The sequence below is a fragment of the Abramis brama genome (genome assembly GCF_963993115.1).
Source record: "Abramis brama genome assembly, chromosome: 25".
Lineage (NCBI taxonomy): Eukaryota > Metazoa > Chordata > Actinopteri > Cypriniformes > Leuciscidae > Abramis > Abramis brama.
The window spans coordinates 12,503,808-12,531,802 of NC_139987.1; the positions used below are offsets into that span (position 1 = coordinate 12,503,808).

Here is a 27,995-nt window from a genome sequence, read left to right on the forward strand (position 1 = left end):
CGTTTGTCCCAGGGTCAAGTGTCTTATATCGTTGGAATCCTTGGCTCAAGGCGGACAAAATGGCTATCTCCGATTTGGATGTAGGCAGGGAAAATGTTCTGCTATGTCGAATTTTGTCCAAAACCTACTTTTGCGAACTAGTCCCTGGTTTTTTGCCCGATCGGAACCAAACCAGTCTAGGACAATTCTCTGGACTCTCTAGATCAATAATTATCAAAAAAAAGTTGAACTTTGGCATTTGGGTGGCTGTAACAGGGTCATTTAGAAAAGGGGCGTGGCAAAATACACTCAAAAGCCTATAAATCCCAAAGGAAAACTCAGAACTTCACCAAAATTGGGGACAACCTATCAGAGTATGACCCCGATTGGCCCATAGGTGGCGCTACAGCAACCAAAAGTTCAAAATCGGTCATAACTCTTAGGCCGTTTGTCCCAGGGTCAAGTGTCTCATATCGTTGGAATCCTTGGCTCAAGGCGGACAAAATGGCTATCTCCGATTTGGATGTAGGCAGGGAAAAATTTCTGCTATGTCGAATTTTGTCCAAAACCTACTTTTGCAAACTAGTCCCTGGTTTTTCGCCCGATCGGAACCAAACCAGTCCAGGACAATTCTCTGGACTCTCTAGATCAATAATTATCAAAAAAAAGTTGAACTTTGGCATTTGGGTGGCTGTAACAGGGTCATTTAGAAAAGGGGCGTGGCAAAATACACTCAAAAGCCTATAAATCCCAAAGGAAAACTCAGAACTTCACCAAAATTGATGAGCATATGTGTCAGAACACGGTGAGGAAGCATGCAGAGTTTCATGGAGATCGGACCATAGGTGGCGCTATAACTGGCAAAAAGCCTTCATTCTTATTAGGGGTTCAAGCATGAAATGCTGAAACCCTATTGTAATTGTAAGGATTCGTAAAACGCATCGTGCAGGACAAACCGTAAGGCCTAGAGACTTGAAACCTGGCCAGATGGTAGGCCTCAATTTGGGGACAACCTATCAGAGTATGACCCCGATTGGCCCATAGGTGGCGCTACAGCAACCAAAAGTTCAAAATCGCTCATAACTCTTAGGCCGTTTGTCCCAGGGTCAAGTGTCTTATATCGTTGGAATCCTTGGCTCAAGGCGGACAAAATGGCTATCTCCGATTTGGATGTAGGCAGGGAAAATGTTCTGCTATGTCGAATTTTGTCCAAAACCTACTTTTGCAAACTAGTCCCTGGTTTTTCGCCCGATCGGAACCAAACCAGTCTAGGACAATTCTCTGGACTCTCTAGATCAATAATTATCAAAAAAAAGTTGAACTTTGGCATTTGGGTGGCTGTAACAGGGTCATTTAGAAAAGGGGCGTGGCAAAATACACTCAAAAGCCTATAAATCCCAAAGGAAAACTCAGAACTTCACCAAAATTGGGGACAACCTATCAGAGTATGACCCCGATTGGCCCATAGGTGGCGCTACAGCAACCAAAAGTTCAAAATCGCTCATAACTCTTAGGCCGTTTGTCCCAGGGTCAAGTGTCTTATATCGTTGGAATCCTTGTCATGGGATGTGCAGAAGATGAACCCAAAAGCAGACGAGGTGCAGACACTCAAGGTTTATTTGGTCAAAAACAGAAAACAAAACCCACGAGGGGGTAAAACAAGACAGGATGAACTATAAAGACAGAAAACACTAGACTAACACTCAGACGATAAACTTAGACAATAAAGACAGGATCAAAAGCTTCTAACTAGACAAGACTTTCTTCAGGTAACTAACGGAGGGTATCAGACAAGGATAGACAATGTACCGACACAGGACAGCAAACACAAGGGGATTAAATAGGGAGCAAACTAATCAGGAACACAGGTGATAATGGGTAAAGCAATCAAGACAAAACGAGGATAACAAGGGGGGCGGGGCAGAGAACGAGACAACACAAGCACATGGCCCAAACAAATGGCCATGTGCTTGTACACAAAACATGGGTCTGTCATGATCCTGCCTCAAAACAAGAAAGATCTAGGACATGAAGGCAGAATCATGACAGAACCCTCCCCCCAAGGAGCGGCTTCCAGACGCTCCCTAGAGGGAACATGAAACACGGGACAAGACCGACTGAGACATAGACACAAACCAACAATACATGACAAAAACCAACAACGGCAAACATGAATAAACAATAGCAGGGTTGGGGTGAAAAATCAAAAACAACAGACAAGGCAGAGGAGGTGGAGACAATACAGAGTTCATGGGGGAATGTCCAGGGTGAACAGGTGGACTAGGGGTCTTGGGTGGACAGGACGATGGTTGAGGGCGAGGGGTCCGGGTAGACTTGGATGGGGACACACAAGGAACAGTCTTGGGGGAAACAGTCCGGGGTGAAGTGGAGACAGGTGGTAAGGGAGTGGAAAAAGATGTAGACTGTGATGCTGGGACAGGGCTGGACACAAAATTAGGGACAGGGCTGAACACATTAGCTGGGACAGGACTGGACACAGACATCCTCCTGTCAGCTGGGACAGGACTGGACCCATCTGCTGGAACAGGGCTGGACACATTAGCTGGGACAGGGCTGGACACATTAGTTGGGACAGGGCTGGACACATCAGCTGGGACAGGGCTGGACACATCAGCTGGGACAGGGCTGGACACATCAGCTGGGACAGGGCTGGACACATCAGCTGGGACAGGGCTGGACACATCAGCTGGGACAGGGCTGGACACAATAGCTGGGACAGGACTGGACACATCAGCTGGGACAGGCATCTCCAGAATCTTGGCTAGACTGGACAGATACTCGGACAAGGCTCTTACGGCGATGACAATCGGCGTCTCGTGGCTCGCCGAAACCGACCGCAAAACAGCCTTAGCAGCCGAATCGGCCGCTGCTCGCTCTGCAGCCCTCATGACTGCAGACTTTGGAACAGCGCTTGCAGAAGCTGGCTCTGGAACAGCGCTTGCCGTGGCGGGCTCAGGAACAGCGCTTGCCGTGGCGGGCTCAGGAACAGCGCTTGCCGTGGCGGGCTCAGGAACAGCGCTTGGGACAGCGCTTGCAGTAGCGGGCTCTGGAACAGCGCTTGGGACAGCGCTTGCAGTAGCGGGCTCTGGAACAGCGCTTGGGACAGCGCTTGCAGTAGCGGGCTCTGGAACAGCGCTTGGGACAACGCTTGCAGTAGCGGGCTCTGGAACAGCGCTTGGGACAGCGCTTGCAGTAGCGGGCTCTGGAACAGCGCTTGGGACAGCGCTTGCAGTAGCGGGCTCTGGAACAGCGCTTGGGACAGCGCTTGCAGTAGCGGGCTCTGGAACAACGCTTGGGACAGCGCTTGCAGTAGCGGGCTCTGGAACAGCGCTTGCAGTAGCGGGCTCTGGAACAGCGCTTGGGACAGCGCTTGCAGTAGCGGGCTCTGGAACAGCGCCTGGGACAGCTAGAGATGAAGCGCGAGAGGCTCCCTTTCTCCTCTTCTTTCTCTTTGAACGCGAAGCCGAATCTGTAGCTGGACTAGCGACCAGTTGGAGAAGTTCAGCTGGAACCGCAACAGGAGCAGGGATGGCGTTCTCGGGCAGCCCTGACTCGGTCGAGGAAGACTCAGACGGGGAATCCCAGGAAACTCGTCTCCCTCGTTTACCATGGAGGACAATGGGTGTTGAAGAGACCTCAGGAGAAGTGGAACCAGCTGGATCACCATGGGCAACAACCGCCAAGACGCGATCCTCCGGGACCACAGGCAGCGATGCGGAAGGTGGAGAACTCGAGGATGAAGCCGGCTGCTCCTCCCGGGAGAAATGATCCCAGAGACGGGCATAATTCATAAGGATCCACTCACCCTCAGACGTGAATGGGAGGTTGACCCTCTTTCTGTCGGTGGGAGCCGACAACCAGCTTTGTTCATTGAACTTCATCTGTTGCTGGAACTGGGAGGACACACTGTCTGCTGGGTTCACTTTTGGTCGGTACATTCTGTCATGGGATGTGCAGAAGATGAACCCAAAAGCAGACGAGGTGCAGACACTCAAGGTTTATTTGGTCAAAAACAGAAAACAAAACCCACGAGGGGGTAAAACAAGACAGGATGAACTATAAAGACAGAAAACACTAGACTAACACTCAGACGATAAACTTAGACAATAAAGACAGGATCAAAAGCTTCTAACTAGACAAGACTTTCTTCAGGTAACTAACGGAGGGTATCAGACAAGGATAGACAATGTACCGACACAGGACAGCAAACACAAGGGGATTAAATAGGGAGCAAACTAATCAGGAACACAGGTGATAATGGGTAAAGCAATCAAGACAAAACGAGGATAACAAGGGGGCGGGGCAGAGAACGAGACAACACAAGCACATGGCCCAAACAAATGGCCATGTGCTTGTACACAAAACATGGGTCTGTCATGATCCTGCCTCAAAACAAGAAAGATCTAGGACATGAAGGCAGAATCATGACAATCCTTGGCTCAAGGCGGACAAAATGGCTATCTCCGATTTGCTCGTCCTTCTGGCGCCAATTTCAAGTAAATTGCATTTTTTTTAAAAACCTATTTTTGCAAACTTCTCCTAGGTTTTTGGCCCGATCGGAACCAAACCACTGCAAGAGTATTCTCTGGAGTCTGATAATCAATAATCATCCAAAAAATTCAAAATTTCAATTAACGGTCGATAAGGGGAACCAAAATATTTGATGGCACCAGGGCCACTTTTACTAAAACGGTTATAAATTGTGAACGGAAAGAGATTTTTTTTGCTAAACTTGGGATACATCTTCCTGAGCTCAACCTGAGATCACTTGAAAAAAAATCGCAACAATTGGCCACTTGGTGGCACTATAAAACGGTTATAACTTGTGAACGGAAAGAGATATTTTCGCAAAACTTGGGACACATGTTCATGAGCTCATTCTGAGGTCACGTGAAAAAAAATCATGACAATTGGCCACTTGGTGGCACTATAAAATGGTTATAACTTGTGAGCGGAAAGAGATATTTTATAGAGAGATATATTATAGTTGACATGAAAAAAAACGTGACAATTGGCCACTTGGTGGCGCTATAACAGTGAAAAAAATCATGAAAATAGCTATAAGCGCACCCAACTGTTAGTCTACTGAAAATTGGCACGCAGTGTCTTTGTCCAGGGTGCCATGATAGTCTATGAGAACATTGGTGTATCTCAAAAAACTCAGTATACGTCATTGGCACAATGCCTTGAAGGAGCCTTAGAAGTTTCAAGCCAGTGTTTTTTCACAGGAGTGACCTCCTAAGACTCCTGAATCCTTGCAGAGTCCAACAATACCAAACATGACAGGTTTCGCCTTATGGTTTTTGTAAGTGTCATTTAGAGCTTTAAAAAATTGTGTTTATCTTCAAAGCCGTTAGTCCGATCGAGACAACAACAAAAAAACACAGGAAATTTGAAAACATAGGTAAATAGCTAAACAATAACGCCAAAATGTTAAAATTATGATAGGAACTGACAAAAAAATGAATTAAATCCAATCAATTTCACCCATGGATCATTTTGATGCTCTCACATGTTTGAAACAAACAATGATGGATTGTCATGAAATTTGTTTTGAATTGGGACTGGCGAATCCCCGTCCATACTGTCAATGACCATTCGCAAAGACCCGCCCACTTTAGTTACTGTCTGACAAGCGACGCCACTCTCACACCACACCAAGTTCTCACGCAGTGAAAAATACATTGCGGATGAGAGAGGAGACTGTGCGCTGACAGACAAGTACTTTTGATATGAAACAAATGGCGCTTTTCCACTACAGCCAGCTCGGCTCGGCTCGGCTCGACTTGACTCAGCTTTGTTTGGTTTTCCACTGTGTAAAAGTTGTACCTGTACCTGCTTCCAGGTACTTTTTTTCGTACCACCTCCGGCGAGGTTCTAAGTGAGCTGGGGCAAGCTGAGGCGATACTAAAATGTGACGTGAAAACACGGCAGACTGCTGATTGGTCAGAGAGAATCATTGCGTCATCATTGCACGCGCCAGACGGAGTATCCTGAATAAAAAACAGCAAAAACAAAAACATCCAGAAACAGCATATACTCGATTTCCTTCATTGTCCATTGTGTGTGGCAGCGGATGTATCTCGCGTAGAAGATTAAGTCACGGCAGTTTCCTGCAGCGTCGCTATGACGACCAGGTACTATTGTGGAGGTACTATCTGCAATGGAAAACGGAGCGAAAAGCGAGCCGAGTCGAGTCAAGTTGAGTTGAGCTGGTACTGGTAATGGAAAAGCGCCAAAAGTCTCACCTTTCAAATGTAGTCATTTTTTAGAGACATTTAAACAATAAATACCGTTTTGTGACTCTTTAATGTGTCTGACAGATCGCTGTAGACTCAAGGCTCAGTTAAAGCTGCTCGTGAACCGATCATCTCTTCCTTCTAGTTAATTTATAGCATTAAAATAAACATGAATGAACATAAAAGGAATGTTGTTTTAAAGTGCTAAGACGTCAGTACACTTTGTTTTTCAAATTTAAATCCTCCAAAGTTAATCTACTAACTCTCCTGACTGCTTTGTGGGACAAAATGGCGGATTATGATTAGTCAGATCACCTGTCAATCAAACTCCCTGCGAAGGGTCAATTGAGAATGCCCGTGTGCACAATCCTGATCTAATCGACAACTTTGCAGTTGCACATAGGAAAGCCCGGAAAATCCCGCTATAATGTAAGAGAGCATCTTTTTTATGTATTTGGACCTAGGCCTAACAATGTGTTATGGTGCGCTGTCACCAGTGTTTTTTTTTTTGTTTTTTTTTGGTGAGCGTAGGCTCCTCCTGATTTTGTTAGTCATCTCATCTCTTATATGCTGTGTATGATCATATCCTGCCCTATTCATGGTAGCCTACTCGCGGACATTGCGTCATCAATGTCATCAATTGCGTCATCAAGGGGCCCGCCTTGATAATCCTACTTAAGTGCCCGGTGTTTGCTCGTTACGCCACTGAATATAATTGTCTTAACTCCTTATCAAAATTACATATTTACAACAAATTTGCCACATATATATAGGCACACTTTGAGTACTACTAATAAAAGTGGTGGAGATCAGGCAAGACTGTAAGAAGACTCAGGCAAAAAGGTGCTATAACTGTAAAAACGCTTTAAAACCATATATTTCCTATGGCAAACTGCATGTATTGGCTGTAAATTGACTTTTTCATCTATGATGGCAGTTGTTAAATGCTTGCTAAATAAAACGTAATGTCTTTTGATGCTTGTGTGCTTAAAGGCCTTAAAGGCCTTAACTGCTTGAACCCCGATAAATGCTGCTTGCAGCTTTAATTTATTATTATATTTTATTAGGGCTATAATGAACAGGCTGCGATGTCAAGATTGCAATGCTGGAATGTGTGTGTGTGTACTCGTCTACCTATCTAAGTGGGGACCTTGGTGTCGTTACACACTCACCAACAGGGGACCGCCGAGCTAAGTGGAGACATTTGTCAAGTCCCCTGTTGGTCATGCTTTAAAACATGTTAAAATCAGCTGAAACACGCTCTGGTGAATTTGTTACATTTTTGACCAAGTGGGGACCTACATGTGTGTGTGTGTGTTTAAGTCCATACTCAGCAGCGCTCCTGTAGGCTGGAGCAGGAACTGCAATGGCCCATTAACACACGTCGTTCACACTTCTCTATTGTTTGAATGGCTTGCTGTCCTAGAGAGGCTCTGAGACTGTAGAGCTGCTGTTTAACTGGCGGCTTAGTTCAGGACCTTTCAGTAACACTTTATAATAACTCCACGCTAATCATTAGTTAAGCATTAGTAAACAGTTAATTCATTTATAAAGCATTAATAGACATTAATAAGCATTTATAAATACAGCTATAAATGCTTTATTCTTGTTTTAAAAGCATATCTATAATGTGTTTAATAATACTTTATTAATTATCAATTTATCATTTGTAAATGAAATATAGCATTATTTGCAAACCAGTTGTTTAGGAGTTGTCAGTGGTTCATAAGATCACTTAGAATGTGTAAGTAAATGATTAATAAACTATTTCAATGTACATTCATACATCTTATTCAGACATATAGTAATAGTTACTTAGTGTGTTAATAAATGGTTTATTAACATGTATTTCTACTGTAATTCAGGGTTAATTCAGGTAGTTATAAAGCATTTAGTAGTGGTCAGTTAACTATTTTTGTGAGCTCATCTAAAGTTAGGACTAGTTATGCCTTGTAAAGCGTTTATAAATGAGATTTAAAGGCTCAGTTAAATATTTGTATTTAATTTGAATAAAATAATAATATTTAATAAAATAATTTTTTGAGGAAAGACCATTTGAACCTGTTTTTCATTCAACGGGGTAAAAAATACAGACGGCGGCAACCGTTCAAAAGAATATCATTCATGAAATCATTCATAATATTATTTTTCTTATTTAACGCTCTCTCTTCATAGATACTTTCTATGCTTGGTTATGCAGTCCCTAACAATTTACTTTCCATTGTTATGTGCCATTGCACACACACACATACATGTATATATAACTAACAGAGCACTATCGCTCTACACTGGCCAAGAGGGGACTCTCTGACCGATGTCTACCTATCCAACAGGGGACTCCCATCAAGGCTATTGTAGCCTGGCATTTTAAAATTAGTTTTTATTTTAATATTTTCAAATTTCCAATAAATTTCAGTTTAGTTTTAGTTAATTTCATTAATGGTTTTGTTAGTTTTAGTTTTTATTTTGTGAACACATTTCTATTTAGTTTTTATATATTTAGTTTCAGTTTTAGCTTTAGTATTAGTTTAGCATAGTTAACAGAACACTTCCAGTTAAAGACAATTAATTTCAGCAAAGTTTAATGTTTGCAGTTAACTCTTGTGAAAACCTCTTAATAATAAACGTTTGAGGATGAACAAAGAACCAAACATATGCAACTAAAAAGTACAAATTATTCATTCATACTCATTCATATTAAAAATTAAATCTTGTTAAACATGGTGGATAAGAAAAGGGGAAAAAAATATGCGTATGATTATTATGATTATTCTTTAAGGTTATTTCTATGATTAATCCTTTCAAAAATTATTCTTGTATTGATACATTTATGCTTTTTGTCTATTGCATCGTTTAAAATCATATACTCATAGTTATACTCATATTCAAATGTTCTAGTATTCACAGACATCCCAAGTCTCCCGGAAGTTCCGGGAGTCCTCCCGCATGTTGATAGCGGCTCCCTGATGCCCGCAAAGGAGTTAAAATTTCCCGGAATCTAGAGCGAGTGAGCAAGAGCGCGCATGACTGTGCTCCAAAAACCGTGTAGCGCGTGCACAGCAGAGAGGTATGAGGCGCCGGACTGGACAAAAGAGAAGCGAACTGCGCGAGCGAGCGACAGTGCGCGAGAGAGACCGAAAGTGCGCGAGAGAGACCGATGCTGAGTCCCAATTCACATACTATCCGTCCTAAATAGTATGCGAAACTAGAATTAGTACGTCCCAAATTGTAGTATGTTGAAATGAGTATTCCCAAGATACCCGGATGGTCTACTATTTCTGGTTAGAATTCGAAGTGCAGATCAATGCACACTCTAACGGCTAATATTGCCCACAACCCATTGCATGCGGGAGGAGCTTTGTGGTGATGGTGGTGATGATGTAAACATGACAGTCGGATGCAGCAGCGGAGATGCGCCCTCAGTTTTTAAGTGTAAGAATTCAAATGTTTAACCCTAATTAAAGCTATATTTAACCACACTGACTTATTTGTTGTAATACTGTGGCTGTACAAATGTTAACTTTATCAGTAACCAACACATGGTTACTACACTTTTACTATAGTAAAAGCATGGTTCATTTTCATCGGGGTATTTTTGAGTATTATACATAATGATGAAATTAAGTTTAAAATATGTTAAACAATAGTTATACTATAAACTTTAAATATTTTAACTCAGAAAATAAGTAGCTTTCGTTACACACATTGCACACGATTGCACATGAACGTCAGAACCAGCCGCCTCACACACGACCTGCGTTTGGTTAATCTACGACGACGCCCTGCTTCACTCCTCAATTTGGTAGAACACATTGTAAATGTATTGTGGAAAAAACGATGAGGAAAAAAAGATAAAAAGATGGGAATAGTAAATAAAATTATATTGGATATGAATGAATGAAATGTAAAATGTTTTGTTAACAGTCGCGGTGTGCGTAACTAGGCAACCACGTTCCGTTGCATGACGTCATTGAAGTATGTCCCAGAACGTGCATACTCTTTTGCTACACACTCAAAAGTATGTACTTTTTCCTCACAAAAAAAGTGCATACTTTTAGGTCGTAGTATAAGTAGGCGAATTGGGACTCAGCACGAGTGTGTCTGCGCGCGCGACCGAAAGTGCGCGAGAGAGACCGGGTGTACGCGAGAGAGACCGATGCTGAGTCCTAATTCGCCTACTTATACTACGACCTAAAAGTATGTACTTTTTTTGTCAGGAAAAAGTACATACTTTTGAGTGTGTAGCAAAAGAGTATGGACGTTCTGGGACATACTTCGATGACGTCATGCAACGTGAACTTGAACGTGGTTGCCTAGTTACGCACACCTTGACTGTTAACAAAACATTTTACATTTCATTCATTCTTATATGTCCAATATAATTTTATTTACTATTCCCATCTTTTTTTTTCCACAATACATTTACATTGTGTTTTACCAAATTGAGGAGTGAAGCAGGGCGTCGTCGTAGATCAACCAGACGCAGGTCGTTTGTGAGGCGGCTGGTTCTGACCTGGTTCTGACGTTCATGTGCAAATGTGTGTAACGAAAGCTACTTATTTTCGGAGTTAAAATATTTAAAGTTTATAGTGTAACTATTGTTTAACGTATTTTATACTTAATCTTATACTTATGTATAAGATTAAGACAGGGAGAGGGAGCGAGAGAGTGTGTGTGTGTGCCTCATGAAGCGCATGTAAGACAGAGAGCATCTGATTGACCTGTTTCGGTAAATCAACCAATCAATTGTCAGTGTGGGCGGGCTTTTATCTCTTCTCCCGAACCAAATTAATAAGTTCAGTGTATCTTCAATGTAGGGGTCTTCGGGATACCTCCCTGAAATGACCTTTTGCAGGTTGGGATGTCTGTATTCAGACCAGACATTTAGTATAGGCCTACTTCTACTCTGACAAATGTAGCCTGTGTCTATTTCTGGGCTAGACATGTTATTTGTTTTTTCCGTTTTATGCTCAGTGTGGTATCTAATCTAATATGTTTGGTTTAGTTTCACATGAGATGGTTATCTTACCTGGAATTAACGTACAGCTGTATTTGCATAAAGTCTAGTCATGATAGAAATATTAGGCTACAGGATGAAAGCTTCTTAATTGCGAATATGATTATTTAATTTTTCTAATTATTATTTTATTTCAGTTAGTTTTTCAGTAAGTGTCGTTAGTTTTGTTTAGTTTTAGTTTTTCATTTTTGTTGAAATTTCTATTTTATTTCAGTTTACGCAAATGTTTTTTGACCAATAGTTTTAGTCTTAGTTTCATTTTCGTTTACGAAAAAAACCTTGACTCCCATAGCCTGCAATGGAACTGTGTGTGTGTGTGTATTTAAGTTCAGTAATTTCACTTAAATGGCAATGAAAATGACCTATTAATTGTCATTTAAGTGAAATTACTTAACTTAAATATACGAGCTTGATAAAAATGACCATTCTAGAAGAAATTTTCAGATGGCACTTGGCACAAATGTAGCCTATGTCTATTTCTGGGCTAGACATGTTATTAGTTTTTTCCGTTTTCTGCTCAGTGTGGTATTTAATCTAATAATGTGTGGTTTAGTTTCACATGAGATGGTTATCTTACCTGGAATTAACGTACAGCTGTATTTGCATAAAGTCTAGTCTAGTAAATATTTAATTGGCTATTTCTGCTTCTTAGGGCTGGTTCACACAGAAAGCGGTTTTGCTTTGAAAAACAGAAAAAAGATGCGGGCAGTGGAATGGGAAAAAGTGCAAGGTCTCGAGACATGCCTTTTAAAAGTTTAACTTATTTTAACTTGATTGTGCTGTGTTTTTAAAACGTTTGTCATTAGCGAAACTTTGCAAAAGACGCAAGACTCGAGCGCAACAGTCATACATTGAAAAATAAAGTAACATAAAGTTTTAATGCACACACTTAAAAGTCGCATGGGCTATTTTGTAATTTTTTGTAATTTTGCCAATTACTTAACTTAAATATACGAGCTTGATAAAAATGACCATTCTAGAAGAAATTTTCAGATGGCACTTAGAGGCTTTTGCATCTGAACTCTTCATATATATATAGTTACCAAATGAAGACAGACTTCACTGCCAGTTCACTTCACTGTTCACACACACACACACACACACACATTTCCATTGCAGGCTATGAGAGTCCCCTGTTCGATAGGTAGAGATCGGTAGAGAGTTGCAGGTCCCCACTTGGCATGTTTTTTAAAAATAAAAAAATGCATTTTTAAAGTTATATTATGAAAAAAGACCTTAAAAGAAAATTTTGTATGTCATTTTTGTTTCTTCAAAATGACCAGAAACACTAGTCCCCTCTTGGCCAGTGTAGAGCGATAGTCCCCTGTTAGTAATATAGACATATGATGTGTGTGTGTGTGTGTGTGTGTGTGTGTGTGTGTGTGTGTGTGTGTGTGTGTGTGTGGCGCGGGAGCGATTGAACAGTGGACACATAACAATATACTCTGTCATTATTTTCATACAGGACATCATTCAAACTGCAAAGTGTTAACTTATATTTGTGTACACTCGCAATAAAACACAACATTGTGCTTTTGTAAAATAAATTCAAGCAATCCGCCCCCTGAAAGGCGCTAAAATTAAACTAAAATGCTCACGGCTGCACGGGCATTCATAACGGTGCGCGACTGCGCGTCCACGGCGAGGAACGAGCAGAACAGTCAACGTTTTTTATTTCATTCCTACTTCCATAGGAATTTATTGAAAACGCTCGCTGTACTCCGCACCATTATCAATGTCTGTGCAGACGAACATATTTTACTTTCGTTTTTAAGTTAATGATTCAAAAGCCCCCTGCGGTGTCACACGTCGATTAACCGGTAGTAAAATATTCTCACCGTCACATACCTAGTATATTTTTATATAGATACAATAGGCCTACCTGATTTTGAACACAATAGGGCAGTATAGCCCTATGTATGACTTGATTTTTTTTTAACCATTACTGTTTTTAAACTTAGAATAAAATTATTTTTAAAATAAGAATAAAATGTGTTTAGTTGTGATATTTGTATACATTTATATAGAAATAAATGGTGTATAATTACATTACTAATTTTAGTGTTTCCTTTTTGGACATTACTTGAATCAAGCCAAAGCAAAACCGTTTGAGATGTTTAATATCTGTTCACAATTTAGCATCTTTAATGTATTTTCATCATGTTGAAAAAGTTTGGTGTGAATAAAATAAACCACTTAGGAGGAGTAGCTAAAAACTCTGAGTCTGAAATATCCAAAAAAACACATTCAAACCAAAATATCTGACTTCCTGTTGCTCAGAGCTAATAACTGTAAATTAGAAAATTGTCCGGCTCGATCAGACCAATATACGTACTGATTTTTGTAACTGTTGGTAAAACTAACCCCCCACTTTGGTCAAAAGCATTTTGAAAGTGACACACTTCCTGCTGCCAGTTGGTGGTGCTATAACTTTGACTCACAATAGTTACATCCATCTGATCGGCCTCTTACCACAAACACACTGCTGAAGTTTCATCAAGATCAGTTAATGTATGCAGAAGTTATAACACTTCGTGTTTCTCTTTTCTCGCCATAAATGTGTTTCCTCGCCACGGCCAAACCGTTCGAGATATCAAAAATCCGTCCGCAATTTAGCATCCAGTCATGTCTTGACTTCATGCACACCGAGTGTGGAGGAGTATTTCAAATTCCACAGCAAGTGTTTTCCAAACAACCCATAAAAGCCGACTTCCTGTTGGGCTGGCGTAAAACTTAGAGTACGAACATTGTTCGGCCCGATAAGATCTATATGTGTACCGAGTTTCATACTAATTCATGCAAGCGTGTTTGATAAATGGACCAAGTTTTCGGACCCCGTTCAAGGGGGCGCTGTTGAGCCCCCCTGCCACGCCCGGGTACCATCTTCAGTCCGGCCCTGATGGCCGCGGGTTCTGGCCTGTGTGCAAAGTTTCAGTTTTTGGGCATGTTAAGGGCCCCGAAAGTGCCCGAAAGTTAAAAAAAAATAATAATAGAAAAAAATAATCCTTCCGAAACCAATAGGGCCTTCTCCCTTTCAGGGCTTGGGCCCTAATTAAGACTTTTCAATCATGTATAATTTTCCTGTGCTAATTTGAAACCACACTACCACAATAGTGCTCTTTGTTGTTAAGAAAATTAAAATTAACAGACAGGATGTCACATGCTCTTGTACTGTGCCACACATGCACATGTCCTAAAATTAGAGTCTTAAAAGCAGAGGACTGCATAATACAAATGCACACAGACAGTTGTCGTCATTTACGCCCATGGATAAGCAAGCAAACATGTCTCAAATGCCTGTTTATGGCAATATAGACACTGCTGGATCGAGGGGTATGAACACAGAGAGAAACCAAACACCTCAACACACAGGTACAAATACAAACACGTTCTGAAGTTTCTGTAGAAATTAAGAAATATTTATTTTCATGTCTGCCATTTTCAGGAAGTGATTCTGTGAGGAACAGAATCTCCAGAGCAGCTACAGTGTGTTTGGGGCTGCTGTGTGTTCTTCTGCTGACTGCAGTCATAGTGCTGTGTGTTCACATCTATACAAAGAGCACAAACTACACAGAAGAGAGAGATCAGCTACTAACCAAGATCAACAACCTCACAGAAGAGAGAGACCAGCTAATATTCAAGAACAGAGAACAGCTAAGAAATTATCTTCAGAGTTATGGTAAAATTTCTATGTAGTTATTTGGCAATTTTTTTAAAGCATGATAGAGTTGGGTTGTGCTCTCAGTAACTTTCAGGGTTCATAATCTATGAGTTTATTATCTGTTTTAACTTAATGACAGGTGAGTGTAACAGTTTTCTTTCCAATTGCTGACACACAATTTTGCAAACTAGGCTAGTTTTATCAAAATACTTAGCACAATTCACAAAACCACACACCCAAACTGCAAAATGAAGCACTGCAACCAAAACTACATATAGCATTATCAAAATCAAACTTTTGCATGAAATGGCACACACTTCATTCATATTACCAGATTTTTGTCTAACCAACTAAACACTGTTGGGCATAATGAAAAGCACTCTCATCTTTAGTATGCTTTGCCATAATACTAAAATAGTTCAAATCATAGATAGACAATTCTTCATATTGTTCACATGCACAGAAATATTTGCAGATACACACACATGCTGTTGAAACATTTATTTATTTTATTTTTCACCAAACAAGTCAGTGAAACATATACACAGCAGATATATTTATATTGGACTGAACAAAAAAATGCTCACAAAAAAAAACAACAGTAAACTGTAAAAGATTGAAGTGTTAACAATTAACCATTGAGGTGTTTGGCCAGGTGGCACATGTATTGGCCAACTAGCTCATGTAGTGTCATTTTGAATGGCAGTGTTTTGAAATGGCAAACATTTGACTTTATGTCAGATTGTTGTGTCTTATGCAGAGAACCGTGTTCAGTGCATTTAAAAAGTGCCATTTTGAATTGCAAAATGTGTGTAAAGCAGAAAATGTGTTAAGATTTTTGGAGACTTGAATAGAGGTTTTGCTCTCTGTGTGTCAGTTTAAATAATTGTGCTGCGCATGTCATTTTAGTATGTTAGCAATTGAAAAAAAACTGTAAAGGGAATAAAAAGCTAACAGCTAAACTGGTTGTTTACAGATGGATGGACTGACTATAAATCCAGTTTTTACTACATGCCGAATGAGACGAAGAACTGGACTGAGAGCAGAAGATACTGTACAGAGAGAGGAGCAGATCTGATCATCATAAACAACAGAGAGGAACAAGTGAGTGAACGAAAGAATAAAGTGTGTGTGTGTGTGTGTGTGTGTGTGTGCGTGTGTGTAAGTATGATTAATGATTGATGTATATATTTTCTTACACAGGAATTAAAATCACGGGAAACAATGTTTTGAACATTACTATTTAAAAACTACAAAGTGTTGTAAAAATTAATTTAAAAATAATGAAATAGTAAACAATGAAATAAAAATACGTAATTTTAAATTAATTTCCTTTGCGTGGTATATCGCGCACTTTAATGTTTGTCATAATTCTGTGATATTATTTTCTATTTCTTAAAGGGCACCTATTATGCAAAATTCACTTTTACATGGTGTTTGAACATAAATGTGTGTTGGCATTGTGTGAGCAAAACCACCCTAGAATGATAAAAATCCACCCAGTAGTTTTTTTACTATCTCAATAAATCACAAGCACTGTCTCAGAACGCCCTGTTCTAAGATTGCTCTCACTGTGACGTAGAATAGGGGTTATGCGGAACGCCCAACGTTCGAGCCGGAAAACAGGTATAAACATTTCCGGTTTGCATTACCGTCAGAGGCGGACAGAGTACACAGCTACATTACTTGAGTAAAAGTACAGATACCCCTTGCTAAATTTTACTCAAGTACAAGTAAAAGTACTACAGTCAGATGTCTACTTAAGTAAAAGCACTAAAGTATTTGTTTTTAAAAGTACTTGAGTATCAAGAGTACAAGAGTACATTTTATAAATATTGCATTACTACTTCCACAGTGCTTACATTGGTAAACACAGCAAACACTTGAAGCGAAAACTATCATTAACTTGTTCAGAAAATTGAAATAGTCTGGCGAGGTGGGGCCACGGCTTGGCACATTCCCGGGATGCAATATTTTTTTCCCAGGATGGTAGGGGAAGACTCATGAATATTCATTAGGGAAGTCATCCCTGATTGGTCTGATGACCTACCCCTAACCCCACCCCTAAACCTACCCGTCACTGGGGTTAAGACCAATCAGGGATGACTTCCCTAATGAATATTCATGAGTCTTCCCCTACCATCCTGGGAAAAAAATATTGCTTCCGGGATGGACCTGCTGCATCTTCATCCATTGTTTCGTCCATGGTTTGGTCTCTTATCTAAATCTGACCATGGAGTTGACTTTGGCGGAAAGCTGAAGGTGATTGCTGATAGGCTGTCCCAATCAGTGGCGCCTGCACAATCCAATCACATTTGAGAGGGTTTCCGAGATGTTTCTTTTTTCCTTTTTTTTTTTTTTTTTAGAAGAAGTAACGGGTACTCACAGTTATGGATAGAAATGTAGTGGAGTAAAGAGTACAATATTTGCCTCTCAAATGTACTTGAGTAAAGTCATGAGTACTCCCCAAAAATGATACTCGAGTAAAGTACAGATCCCTCAAAATTGTACTTAAGTACTGTACTCAAGTAAATGTACTCCGTTACTGTCCGGCTCTGATTACCGTACGCATCTGCAGCGGTAGGTGATCTCTGAGGTAACTTATTTTGCGCTTTTTTTTAGAATACAATTCTTATTTCTGTTTTAATTAAAATGTCACGAATGCTTAAGTATCAGATTTTTTTTTTTTTTTTATAAAAAAATAAAATGCAGTCTTCATTTGATTGTTTTAATCGTCTGCAAGGAAATATAAAAAGTTAAACTACTATGATAGCATACAAGTCTAAACTAACTTACTGATAGTTAGCTAACTCTACATCGGGTGCCATTAGCAAAAGCTACATATACTAACTTACATACCTTCATAATCATGAATAAATGAGGAGGCGTAAAAACTTAAATCCATTATCTAACGGAGCACTCGGGGCTCTGGAAGTCCGTTTGGCAATACGATGTACATCTGAAATGGATAGAATGGGTAGCTCCTGTAAACACGGCTATAAAAGGTCGCCATTCCTACGCTGTGTTTACCTCAGTAGCTGACGACCGGAAGTAGTTATATCTGTTTTGTAGAACCCGGAAGTATGTTGCGCATAACCAGAGCCCGTCTACGGAGAGCCTTGGCACTCCCTATTAGCCCCATTGTATAGATCTTGGTTGCAGTTCCATTAGAATTCCACTGGAGGTGATCGCGGGCGAGTGCAGACTGAATGGGAGTCTATGGGGCTTGACGGCTAAATGTGTATCTTTCACCCGATTGCCGTTGAGAAATCTCAGATTTTATTGTAGGTTTTGCAAGTTCAACATGGGTTATAGGTCGAAAGTTGAATGAACGAGTACTTATGTCCTTTCGATTTCTTACAGGTTGAGTTGTTGTTGCCCATAACACGCTAGCATTCTGCTAATGAACGCTGATTGGTCAGTGAAGGACTGATTACGACCAGAGATGCCGCTTGATGGCATCGTGGCATCCGAAGCGGGAACAGAAACAAACAAAACAAAAACTCTTCTAGCACGTGTATTTACCTGTGTCAGCTGTGTTGTCGATGCCTCGAGTGAAAAGAAAGTGCAGAGCGCGAAAGCACCAAAGTGACTGAAGGATTGCCGTAAAGCTGTATGTCTGGTCGTACGATGTGTATGACGTCATTGACACTTTAAAAGACTTTTTAAAGCAAATAAGTGACTCTAAAAAATCTAACACCCAGCAATGTGTAATTTCTTTGCATCTCCTTTCGAATACAACATTCAAATTACTAGACAAAAAATTGTATCCTGAGAAAAGTGGATTTTGAGGGGTATTTCGCCATAGACCTCCATTCATTCTGCACTCGCCTGCGAGCGCCCCCGCATGGACAGAGACGCGTTACTGCAGCCAGCCCAGAAACCGGAAGTAAGCAGAGAGTGCCAATTCTCTTCCTATTAGACATTCTCTGGCATAACCCCTATTGCGCTAAGTCCCACCGACGTGGTTTGATTGACAATCTGGTTTTGGCATAGACCCCGCCCTCGGTGATCTGTACACCATCCTCCATTGTTTCAGCGACAGCCGGTAATGTCTCCTAAGAAGTGTAGGTATTCTGTTGTGGGATGTAAGAATGGACATAGTGCTAGTAGTCTTCACTGACATCAGAGCCACTGAAAACGCAGCGGATGGATTTTATTTATGAAGAAAAGGTGCCACTTAAACTTCCTAAATACGTTTATGTTTGCGCGAATCATTTTCTGACTGACTGTTTAGTGAACGAGGGTTAAAGTTAATCCTCAAGTGTGGATCGTTGCCTACTGTTCGTGATCCAACGTCACCTCCAGAAGAAGTAAGTGTATTTTATGTTTTTTGAGCAAATAGTCATTTCAATCGATGTCAGCCAGTTCAACAACAAATGCGTCCAAAGCTATTTATTGTCGTCGTCATAGGATGTCTCAACAAACAACGTCAGACAGTTTTATGTCACGTATCATTTTTTGCAGCAATTACAAATGTAAATAAATTAAGGTCTGCTCTATCTCCATAGACAGTATATAAACGTCTATCTCCCTGCAGCATATGTTTTCTGGTTCTGTATAGCCATCTTCTCACATTTGCCACATAAGCACCTGTACGACAAGTAATGTCAAAATGACGCAACAGCACCCCTGGCATAAATATAATTTCGTTTGTACTTAAGAAAAAAAATAATAATTCGTTTGTACTTGGCAAACGTTATCACAGTATTTGTGTGTGTGTAGTTTCAAAAAATTGCGCGAACGTTATCACAATTCATGTGTGTGTGTGTGTTGCACATCCATAATTGCAAAGGGGATGCGATTAAAACTTTGTAAGTACATAAATGTATCAAATAACCATTCCGAGACGTTTAGTCCATTCTCATTCGTGTTTATTCTGTGCCGGACTCTCTTCATCATCTGGGTCCAGCAGGGCGGGGATATGCAGCTCATTTACATTTAAGGTGGTACACACCAAAACAGCTCTTTTTAAAACAGGCCCCAAAAATGAAATTTTCAAATGGTTATAATAAATTAACTGTGGGGTATTTTGTGCTGAAACTTCACAAATACATTCTGGGGACACCCGAGACCAATATTACATCTTGTAAAAAGGGGCATAATAGGTGCCCTTTAATAAAATTGTTCCAAATGGAACAAATGTTACAAAGAAATTATGAATTATTACACAGATCACCGCAGGAATAAAAGATTCCTTCTTTTTTTTTTTCAAAGATCCAGAAAGCATGAACAATTCTGCTAGCGTTAGCGTTTCAGGCAGGACAGCAGATTTCACTGTTGTGTGGGGGTGAAATATCATCCTCAAGGAGATGATTTTTGGAATATAATATATCAATGCACAATTACAGTGACGCCAAATAAGCATTTACCGTATCTGAGAGAAATGTAGCAGCGCGTTGATCTGCCAGTCTCTTTAAAGCAGTGGTTCTCAAACCTGTCCTGGAGGACCACCAACACTGCACGTTTTCTTTGTCTCCCTAATCAAACACACCTGATTCAACTCATCAGCTCATTATCACATGGGTTAATGAGCTGATGAGTTGAATCAGGTGTGTTTGATTAGGGAGACAAAGAAAACGTGCAGTGTTGGTGGTCCTCCAGGACAGGTTTGAGAACCACTGCTTTAAAGGAAGATGACAAACATCGAAAGCAAATTCATTACACACATTGACGACTCAGTTATTTTGGTGGTTTGCTTCACTATGCGAATACAGGACTCTTTTACTTCATTGTCCCTTGTTGACTGACATTTTTTTTTTATTTGGCTAAAACAATGAGCTTGGCCTATATGTTTTGTCTCCCTCTTCTTGATTATTTTAAGCATATTTTAAGTCTGCTTTTATGCACCATTGTGTCTTTACACAATTTTTTTAGCAGACACAGAGCCGCTTTATAGCAGCCTTAACTCGGCTGTGTAAAGATGCCTTTACAGTATAAATAATGTGTTAATTTTCCTGGTTGTTACCCCTTTATTCCCTAAACTTAATAGGTACACTGTAATTACAGAAAGGTACGCTTTAAATTTGTTTTACTTTCGCAGTACTTTGCGGGCTGTAATCTAAAGCGTTACAGAAATGTGCAAATGTTTCATGAATCATGCAACTGTTTCATCTGCTCAGGATTTTGTGAAGAACATGATTGATTCTTCTATAGTCTATATTGGTCTGACTGACAGTGATGTGGAAGGCACATGGAAATGGGTTGATGGAAGCACACTGACCTCTGGGTGAGAAATCACTGAACTAAACTGATTATTATCTAATAAATTATTCTTACAGTCAGTATCATATCACACAGACAGCAGCACTGAACATCTAATGCTGATCTGTATTTTCAGGTTCTGGGGCATTTTAGCTGGATATCCAACAGAGCCTAATGGAGGTACAGCAGAGAACTGTGCTCTGACTGCGGATCGTAACCAAAGGTGGCCAACTTTATCCGGGTGGCTTGATATTGCATGTAATTTACCTTTTCAATGGATCTGTGAGAAGAATATTTCACAACTCACACTGCCATAGAAACATCACACACCTTTTTTTATCTAAGTTTAACAGAACAAAACTTTTGTAATAATTGATTATTATCTAAAGAAGTGTTTCTCAGCCAGCATTATTATTGAGTTTAAAGTGCCCCTATTATGCTATTTTAAAGGCTCTCAGTTTGAGATACATTATGAGATGCTTTAACTAATTCCTCACCATCAGCATTAATAAGGGTTTTTTCTATCAACAAACCAATGTGTATGTTTCTAATTTATTGTGGTGCACATTCGGGAACTGTATTAACTGTATCAATAAGTGCATAGCCTAGCACTAACTTATTAGTGAATGACTAATGTAACATTAAATTTTGCAAAACAAATTTTGCTCCATCCTTTATCTTTCCTCAAAGTAGTAAGAACGACAGACAATCTGCATTAATAGACACAGTTTTCGGTAATAGTGGCCCACAGTTGATTTGCACAAGTATTTAGGTAAGACAGTAATAACGTGAGTTAGCCGGTTAGCCGGAAACGTACACAATATTAAACACAAACCTAGGCATTTTGAACACCCGATAGAAAATATATACATCAATAATTAATCATACTTACAGGTTGTGATTCTGAAGTGCACGTTGGTCCAAATAAACTGAGAACTGACCCATCTTTCAAGAGCAAGCGTTTTGCGAATCCCACATTGAACTTCGAGATTTGAGAAGCAGTCGTCAGTAAAATTACGTGTTTGTGGGCGGGTCAAGTTGTTTGCGGGCGGACAACGTACAACATAGGCGGCGGGCATTACGCAAATAGCTTTTCTAGTGACGTAGACCCATCACACAGTGAGATTCGAAATACAAACGACTCATTAAGGTGGTGGTTAGGAGTCGATTCTTTCTTTTGGGAGACAATCACTTTATTTATCGTGCACTTTCGACTTTACAACTTTGCAGAATGATTAAATTCACAAACAGCTATATTACACACTGCATGAAAGGGGATATTTGAAAAACCATAATAGGGGCACTTTAGTTAGTCCCAGGTGTGGCTTGTACATTGCAGCTTTATGTCTCACATGGGATGAAGAGGATTAAACTAAGTGGCTTGTGCACGTTTCTCACTGATATAAAGTGCACAAGACACGATAGTTTCAATGTAAATATCATGATTACGGTTAAATATGATAAAATACACATCTGATGTAATACAACCAAATTACATTTATTTTCATATAAGTCTATATAGAGAAAATTTGCTTGTTGATGTTTTGATGACAGCTTTTTGTTTTATTGTTATTCTGTAATAAACTAAATTTAATATAAAAACATCTTTTTGTTTTGAATACACACATCCACTCATTCAATATTATTAACAAATAATAAAACAAATCTTTTTTTTATTTATTTTTTTTATTATTTTTTTTATCAAGACTATGGCAGAACACACATGGAACGTTTAAATTATTTAGTAACCAAAAAATAAAATAAATAAATAAATAAATAAATAAATAAATAAATAAAACTGATTATTTTTCTAAGAATAAGTTGGACCAAATTTAACATATTTATAAATTGTCTATTTATACTAAGGTTGTGTTCATTGTCATGACACAAGTGCCCCCCCTTTGGGCTGTTTGTGCTATCCCTATTGGACTGTACACACTTCATAATCAAATACGTCAAAGATAGTTCCCTCAACAAGGTTAATCGTTTATTGGTGGATGTGTCGACCAAAAAGTATTCTATATAATATGAGGCAGTCAGACACTTTAACACTGCAACAGAGACTTGCACAAACTCTCTATTGAGCATAAGATAGGGGCCCACATCTTTTAAGAATCTGTAAAATTTAACTAAACTGTGAAATTAGTCAGAGCTTTCATATTGTGACTAAAGAGGCCAATGTCAGGCCTTTTCCAGTCCCAAAAAACGCGCACACACACAAACACGGATACATACAATCACTGACTATTCTCACTATCAGACGGCAGCAAAAGATCAAGAGACGCTGGCAAAGGTTCATTACAGCCCCATTTAAGCCCAATGAAAAGACGAGCAAATGATATGTAATTTAGCAGCACTTCATGCATCAGGGCCTCTTAAAGGAGCGAGCAGGTCTGCTTCCCGACAGACTATCATACACAAACACAGCTTTCCTCCTCGAAAACGGAGACTCATTGGAGTTTGGAGATAATAAAAAAAGATTTAGATGTACAGAAAAAGATTGTGCCTGTTAATCTATCTGTATGTGGAGTCTGAGCCACCTACATATTGATGTACTTTTGCATGCATGTACAAAATAAAATGTGACCGCACTTTTACACAGAAAGAGAACCTGGAGCCATATTTAGGGTCAATCAACAATACCATGGCAATTAGTTTACATTTTGCTGAATTGGTGGCTAATTCATTTAAATCTGTACAATCTCATGTACATTTTCGTACGATTTGCTTATGCCCAACTGATGGTTATGTTTAGGGTTAGGGGTGGACATTCATGCTTACTTTTTTTCTAAAAATCAAATGTTTTTGTACAAATGACCTTGTTAAATACTTGCATCAGTTTGGGTCCATATTGGATCTTTTGATATGGGACAGTAAACAAACAACCCAGAACATCTTAGCAAATCTAACGTGCATCCTATTTAGCATTATACACTATTCAATGCCATTTTGTAGTAATTAGTGTGTTCACACTGTGAAAAAAGCAGCGAAATGTAGTGCAATTAACTTTACCTATAAAAAGTGTGGGATATTGGACAATTTATTCTGTGAAGTGGTAGAGAGATAGAAGCTAAACATGCTAAAGCTAACAGCAACTCAAATGCATACTAGTATAAGTGAACAGTGTATAGTACATCATTTAACTACCACAAAACTGCTCTGAAACACAGTTTTCGTGAAGCTATTGTTTTACCAATGGAGTCAGATAGAAACAAATGTACAGTGAGGAAAAAATGTTTCAAGAACAATCACTAAAGGAGATGACGGAGACCTGAGAGGATAAGAGCAGCGGCCACGGCAAATATGGGCACTCACCTTTAACAAACAAAACAAAACAAAACAGCATCAGGTGTGCATGACTGGATGAAATGATTTAAGACAGGAAGAACAAACGATGCTGACGTCTAACAAATCCGCAATTGGTATTCAGCTCACAAAGTGAGAAGGGAGGGTGAGAGGCAGAGAGAGAGAGAAGAAAAAAATACCAATCACTGAACACAACAGCAGAAAGCAGCCAATAAAGCGGCAAATGAATTGGTGAGTGTAGAGGTGTACACTTTTGTGTGTGTGTGTGTGTTGACTGCAGCCTACATCATAACATCTCTCTCGTCCAGCCGGATCCTGTCTATTGCCGCTTGATGAGTTCGGCTGGCAGGGCCGTGAAGTAACCCGCGTGGCTGCCCGGGAGAGAGGAAGCACGGCCCGTCTGGGATGGAGAGCTCTCGTTCACAATGGAGCTCAAATGGGAAAACAGAGCGGCATGCCAGGGCCACAAAACCTAATTTCTGCTCTCAGGAAAACAAGTTACGTAAACGCACTGAGGGATCAGAGGACAGTAAACAACCAACAGTTTTTCACATGAGCTGTGATTATTAAAAGCATCTCACCTATATCTATTTGGATCATTATGTAGAATGTATACAACTGCATGTTTGCGCATAAACATACCCATAACTATCCCAGAAAAGTAAACAGCTACAAATTCTCCACCCCAGTGCCCATCAATTACCACTTCATAATGGGTGGAACAAAACAATTACAGCAGCCGTTTATGACAGCGTTCTGGATTATGAACCTTAATTAGGAAATAAATACGACTGTTCATCACACATCTAGCGGAGAGGCAGGTTTAAAACACCTGATGATCCGTAATGAATGAGAGCAGATAAAGTTTCGGCAAAACGATGTATGTTCATTGCTAACCTCCCCTGAATCTTCGCTATCAGTTGTTCCAAAGAAAATATTTGAGCTCTAATCCTCCCCACTCGACTCACTTAATCACTTTCCCGCACATTTGTCTTACCACCTGTCGCCAGAAACCCCAAAACACACATCTCGCCATCTGAGGTCTCGAAATGATAAGAGACTCAGTTTGTCTGCTGTAGATGTTAATTCTTGGTCAAATATTAAAACACTGAGGTTTTAGGGAACAATACTAACCTGCAAAACCTTGTTGTAGATACTGTAATATATAGATGCATATATATTAGGAGTGTCAAAAACGGTGCGCTAATTTCTATGATTAATATTTTCTGTTCAATACATTAAAAATATTTAAAACAATTAACACAGCATCCATTTTTTTCTTCTCTGGCATCATTTGGCTACCCTTGCAGTTTCACAAGTTCACACTTACAAATAATCAGACAGACTAAAAAATAAACTCATATTTGGCATGCTGTCCGAGGGGAGCCCTAACCCAGAGTAGCCGCTTCTCAGACCGATTTTGAGTTCTCGAGAATTATTTTTTTTTACAAAATGCCTGTTTTTGGCAAATATCCTCACTTATCCACAGTCTTAAATTAGCTGAAAAAGTCTTAAATAATGTAAAGAGTTGGGACTAAAATCGGATGTGTGTCAGATCTGCATAATGTGCATCAGGTCTTAAAGTGACAACACCCTAATATACCTGCTACAGTCAATGTCAAAACCATCAAAAGCAGAATAAATATGTAAAAATATGAAACTCGTCATGGCCGCACAGATTAGCCGGCAAGTCTCAATCCGGTTCAAACCCTTCAAGCGCACTGACTGAGCCTCACATCATTTAAAATGACGGCACAGATCAATTAGTGACAGAAAATCAAACTCTAGGTCACAGAGCACTACTGTAGGTCAGACAGAATAGAACAATTAGCCATGTGCATTGAAAATAGACATGAGTGATGAATTCTATTTAGAGGTTCGGTACAAGAGACACTGCTTGCACTGATTCGCACGCAGCAGTCAGGCTGTAGGACTCAGCAGCAGCTGCACACAGCCACTTGCCATGATTTCTCACATGGCTGCATTGGTGATTCATGCACTACATTAATACAATTATCTGCCCTGTTTGCACAGGTAACGGAAGAGAATAAAATAAGATAAACGAAGACGTGGCAGATCCCCATGAACACAGGAAGGGCAGCAGAAGGACAGACACTATAAAGGCCTACACACAAACGAAGAGTACAAAGAGTTACGGAGGGAGACAGCGAGACCACAGAATGGAGTGATTATTCCAGACTGCTGCGAAGAGTTAGTGATCTCACGTTTAACAGGGTCATCAGAGCTGGTCATTATCAGTACTGCAGAACTATAGGCCACATTGACACTACAGACAGACAGACAAACAGACAGACAGACAAACAAACAGATAACCAGACAGACCGACAGACTGACAGACCGACAGACAAATAGACAGATAGACAGATAGATAGATAGATAGATAGATAGATAGATAGATAGATAGATAGATAGATAGATAGATAGATAGATAGATAGATAGATAGATAGATAGATAGATAGATAGATAGATAGAAAGAAATAAGACTTACAAAAATGAAAGTGGACAAAAGCATTGAATCTGATTAAAACTTTGGAATCGAGCTTTCCAGCACATAAAGTCAATGTAACCATAGACACTATAATGCACCACACACACCACAGCAGGTGCTCTATGAACTAAGAGGCTACACATCCTCAGTGACTGTGCGCGTGTGTATATCATGTGTCGATCGTGTCTATATGAATGAACGTAAAATGTCCACCAATCATTTATCCCACAAAGCCCACATACTGAGATATTGTTTCCCTGCCATTTTCAGTCTGAATGCAACGATCTTGATGATCTCATGAGGTAAGCTCGGATTAGCTGTCATGCCGATGGTTTTGAAAGATGCACAATGATGATGAAATTAGATGGTGTGTTTTTTAGTGTCACAACGTCAAAAATGAGCTTCCCCTCTTCAGCAAGTGAGGTCGAACAAATCTGCAATGCAATAACAGAGTAAGGCAATAAGACATAAGACACAAGCCTACAATTCTTTTTGGCAGAATTTATCATTATAATCAACTTAATTATTTCCTGGATTTTGTATCACCATAGTCCCTAAATGTATGCAAATGCAGGAAATGGGATTCAAATCGAAAACATTTTCCTCCATTGTGTGTGTCCCCACTTCTCAAACCAAAGTTACACCCTTGACTCGTAGCATCTGACGTCTGGATATATTTTCTTCATCTTTTTGCTATGAAAACCAACAACATTGACAATAGACAATTATATAGAAAGTAAGGAATCTAACTAGCAATCAACGCTGGTTAGAAAGTCTTTGTGTAAAACATTAACACAGAGGTGTGAAGTAAATATAATCGAGGAAGGGCTTTACAGCTTGATGACGCTGGTTAAGCCTACAGCGAACCTACAAACCTCTTCATATCGAGAGGCACTTAGACGACGGGGTCTCTGTATCTCAAAGCATATGAGATGTAAATGTGTAAACACACTCAGCAAGACATGCAAATCACAGTGGCGGCATCTGCACCACACAAACAGAGGCTGCCAAAAACGACTCTGAGCTGGTCGAGAAGATCCGCCCCACTGAATTTGTGT

At 39.9% G+C, this 27,995-nt stretch overlaps 2 protein-coding genes across 6 annotated transcripts in view; one reads left to right on the forward strand and one right to left on the reverse strand.

Moving 5' to 3' along the window:
- The window catches only part of cadm2a (cell adhesion molecule 2a), a 467,971-nt gene that overhangs the window by 402,747 nt on the left and 37,229 nt on the right, over positions 1-27,995 (reverse strand). The window lies entirely within an intron of this gene.
- On the forward strand, positions 14,501-22,718 carry LOC311076280 (uncharacterized protein). The gene is made up of 5 exons (XM_084104351.1): positions 14,501-14,628; positions 14,702-14,935; positions 15,894-16,021; positions 21,040-21,146; positions 21,258-22,718. The coding sequence occupies exons 1-5, from the start codon at positions 14,523-14,525 to the stop codon at positions 21,436-21,438; spliced, it is 756 nt and encodes a 251-aa protein (XP_083960477.1). The 5' UTR covers positions 14,501-14,522; the 3' UTR covers positions 21,439-22,718.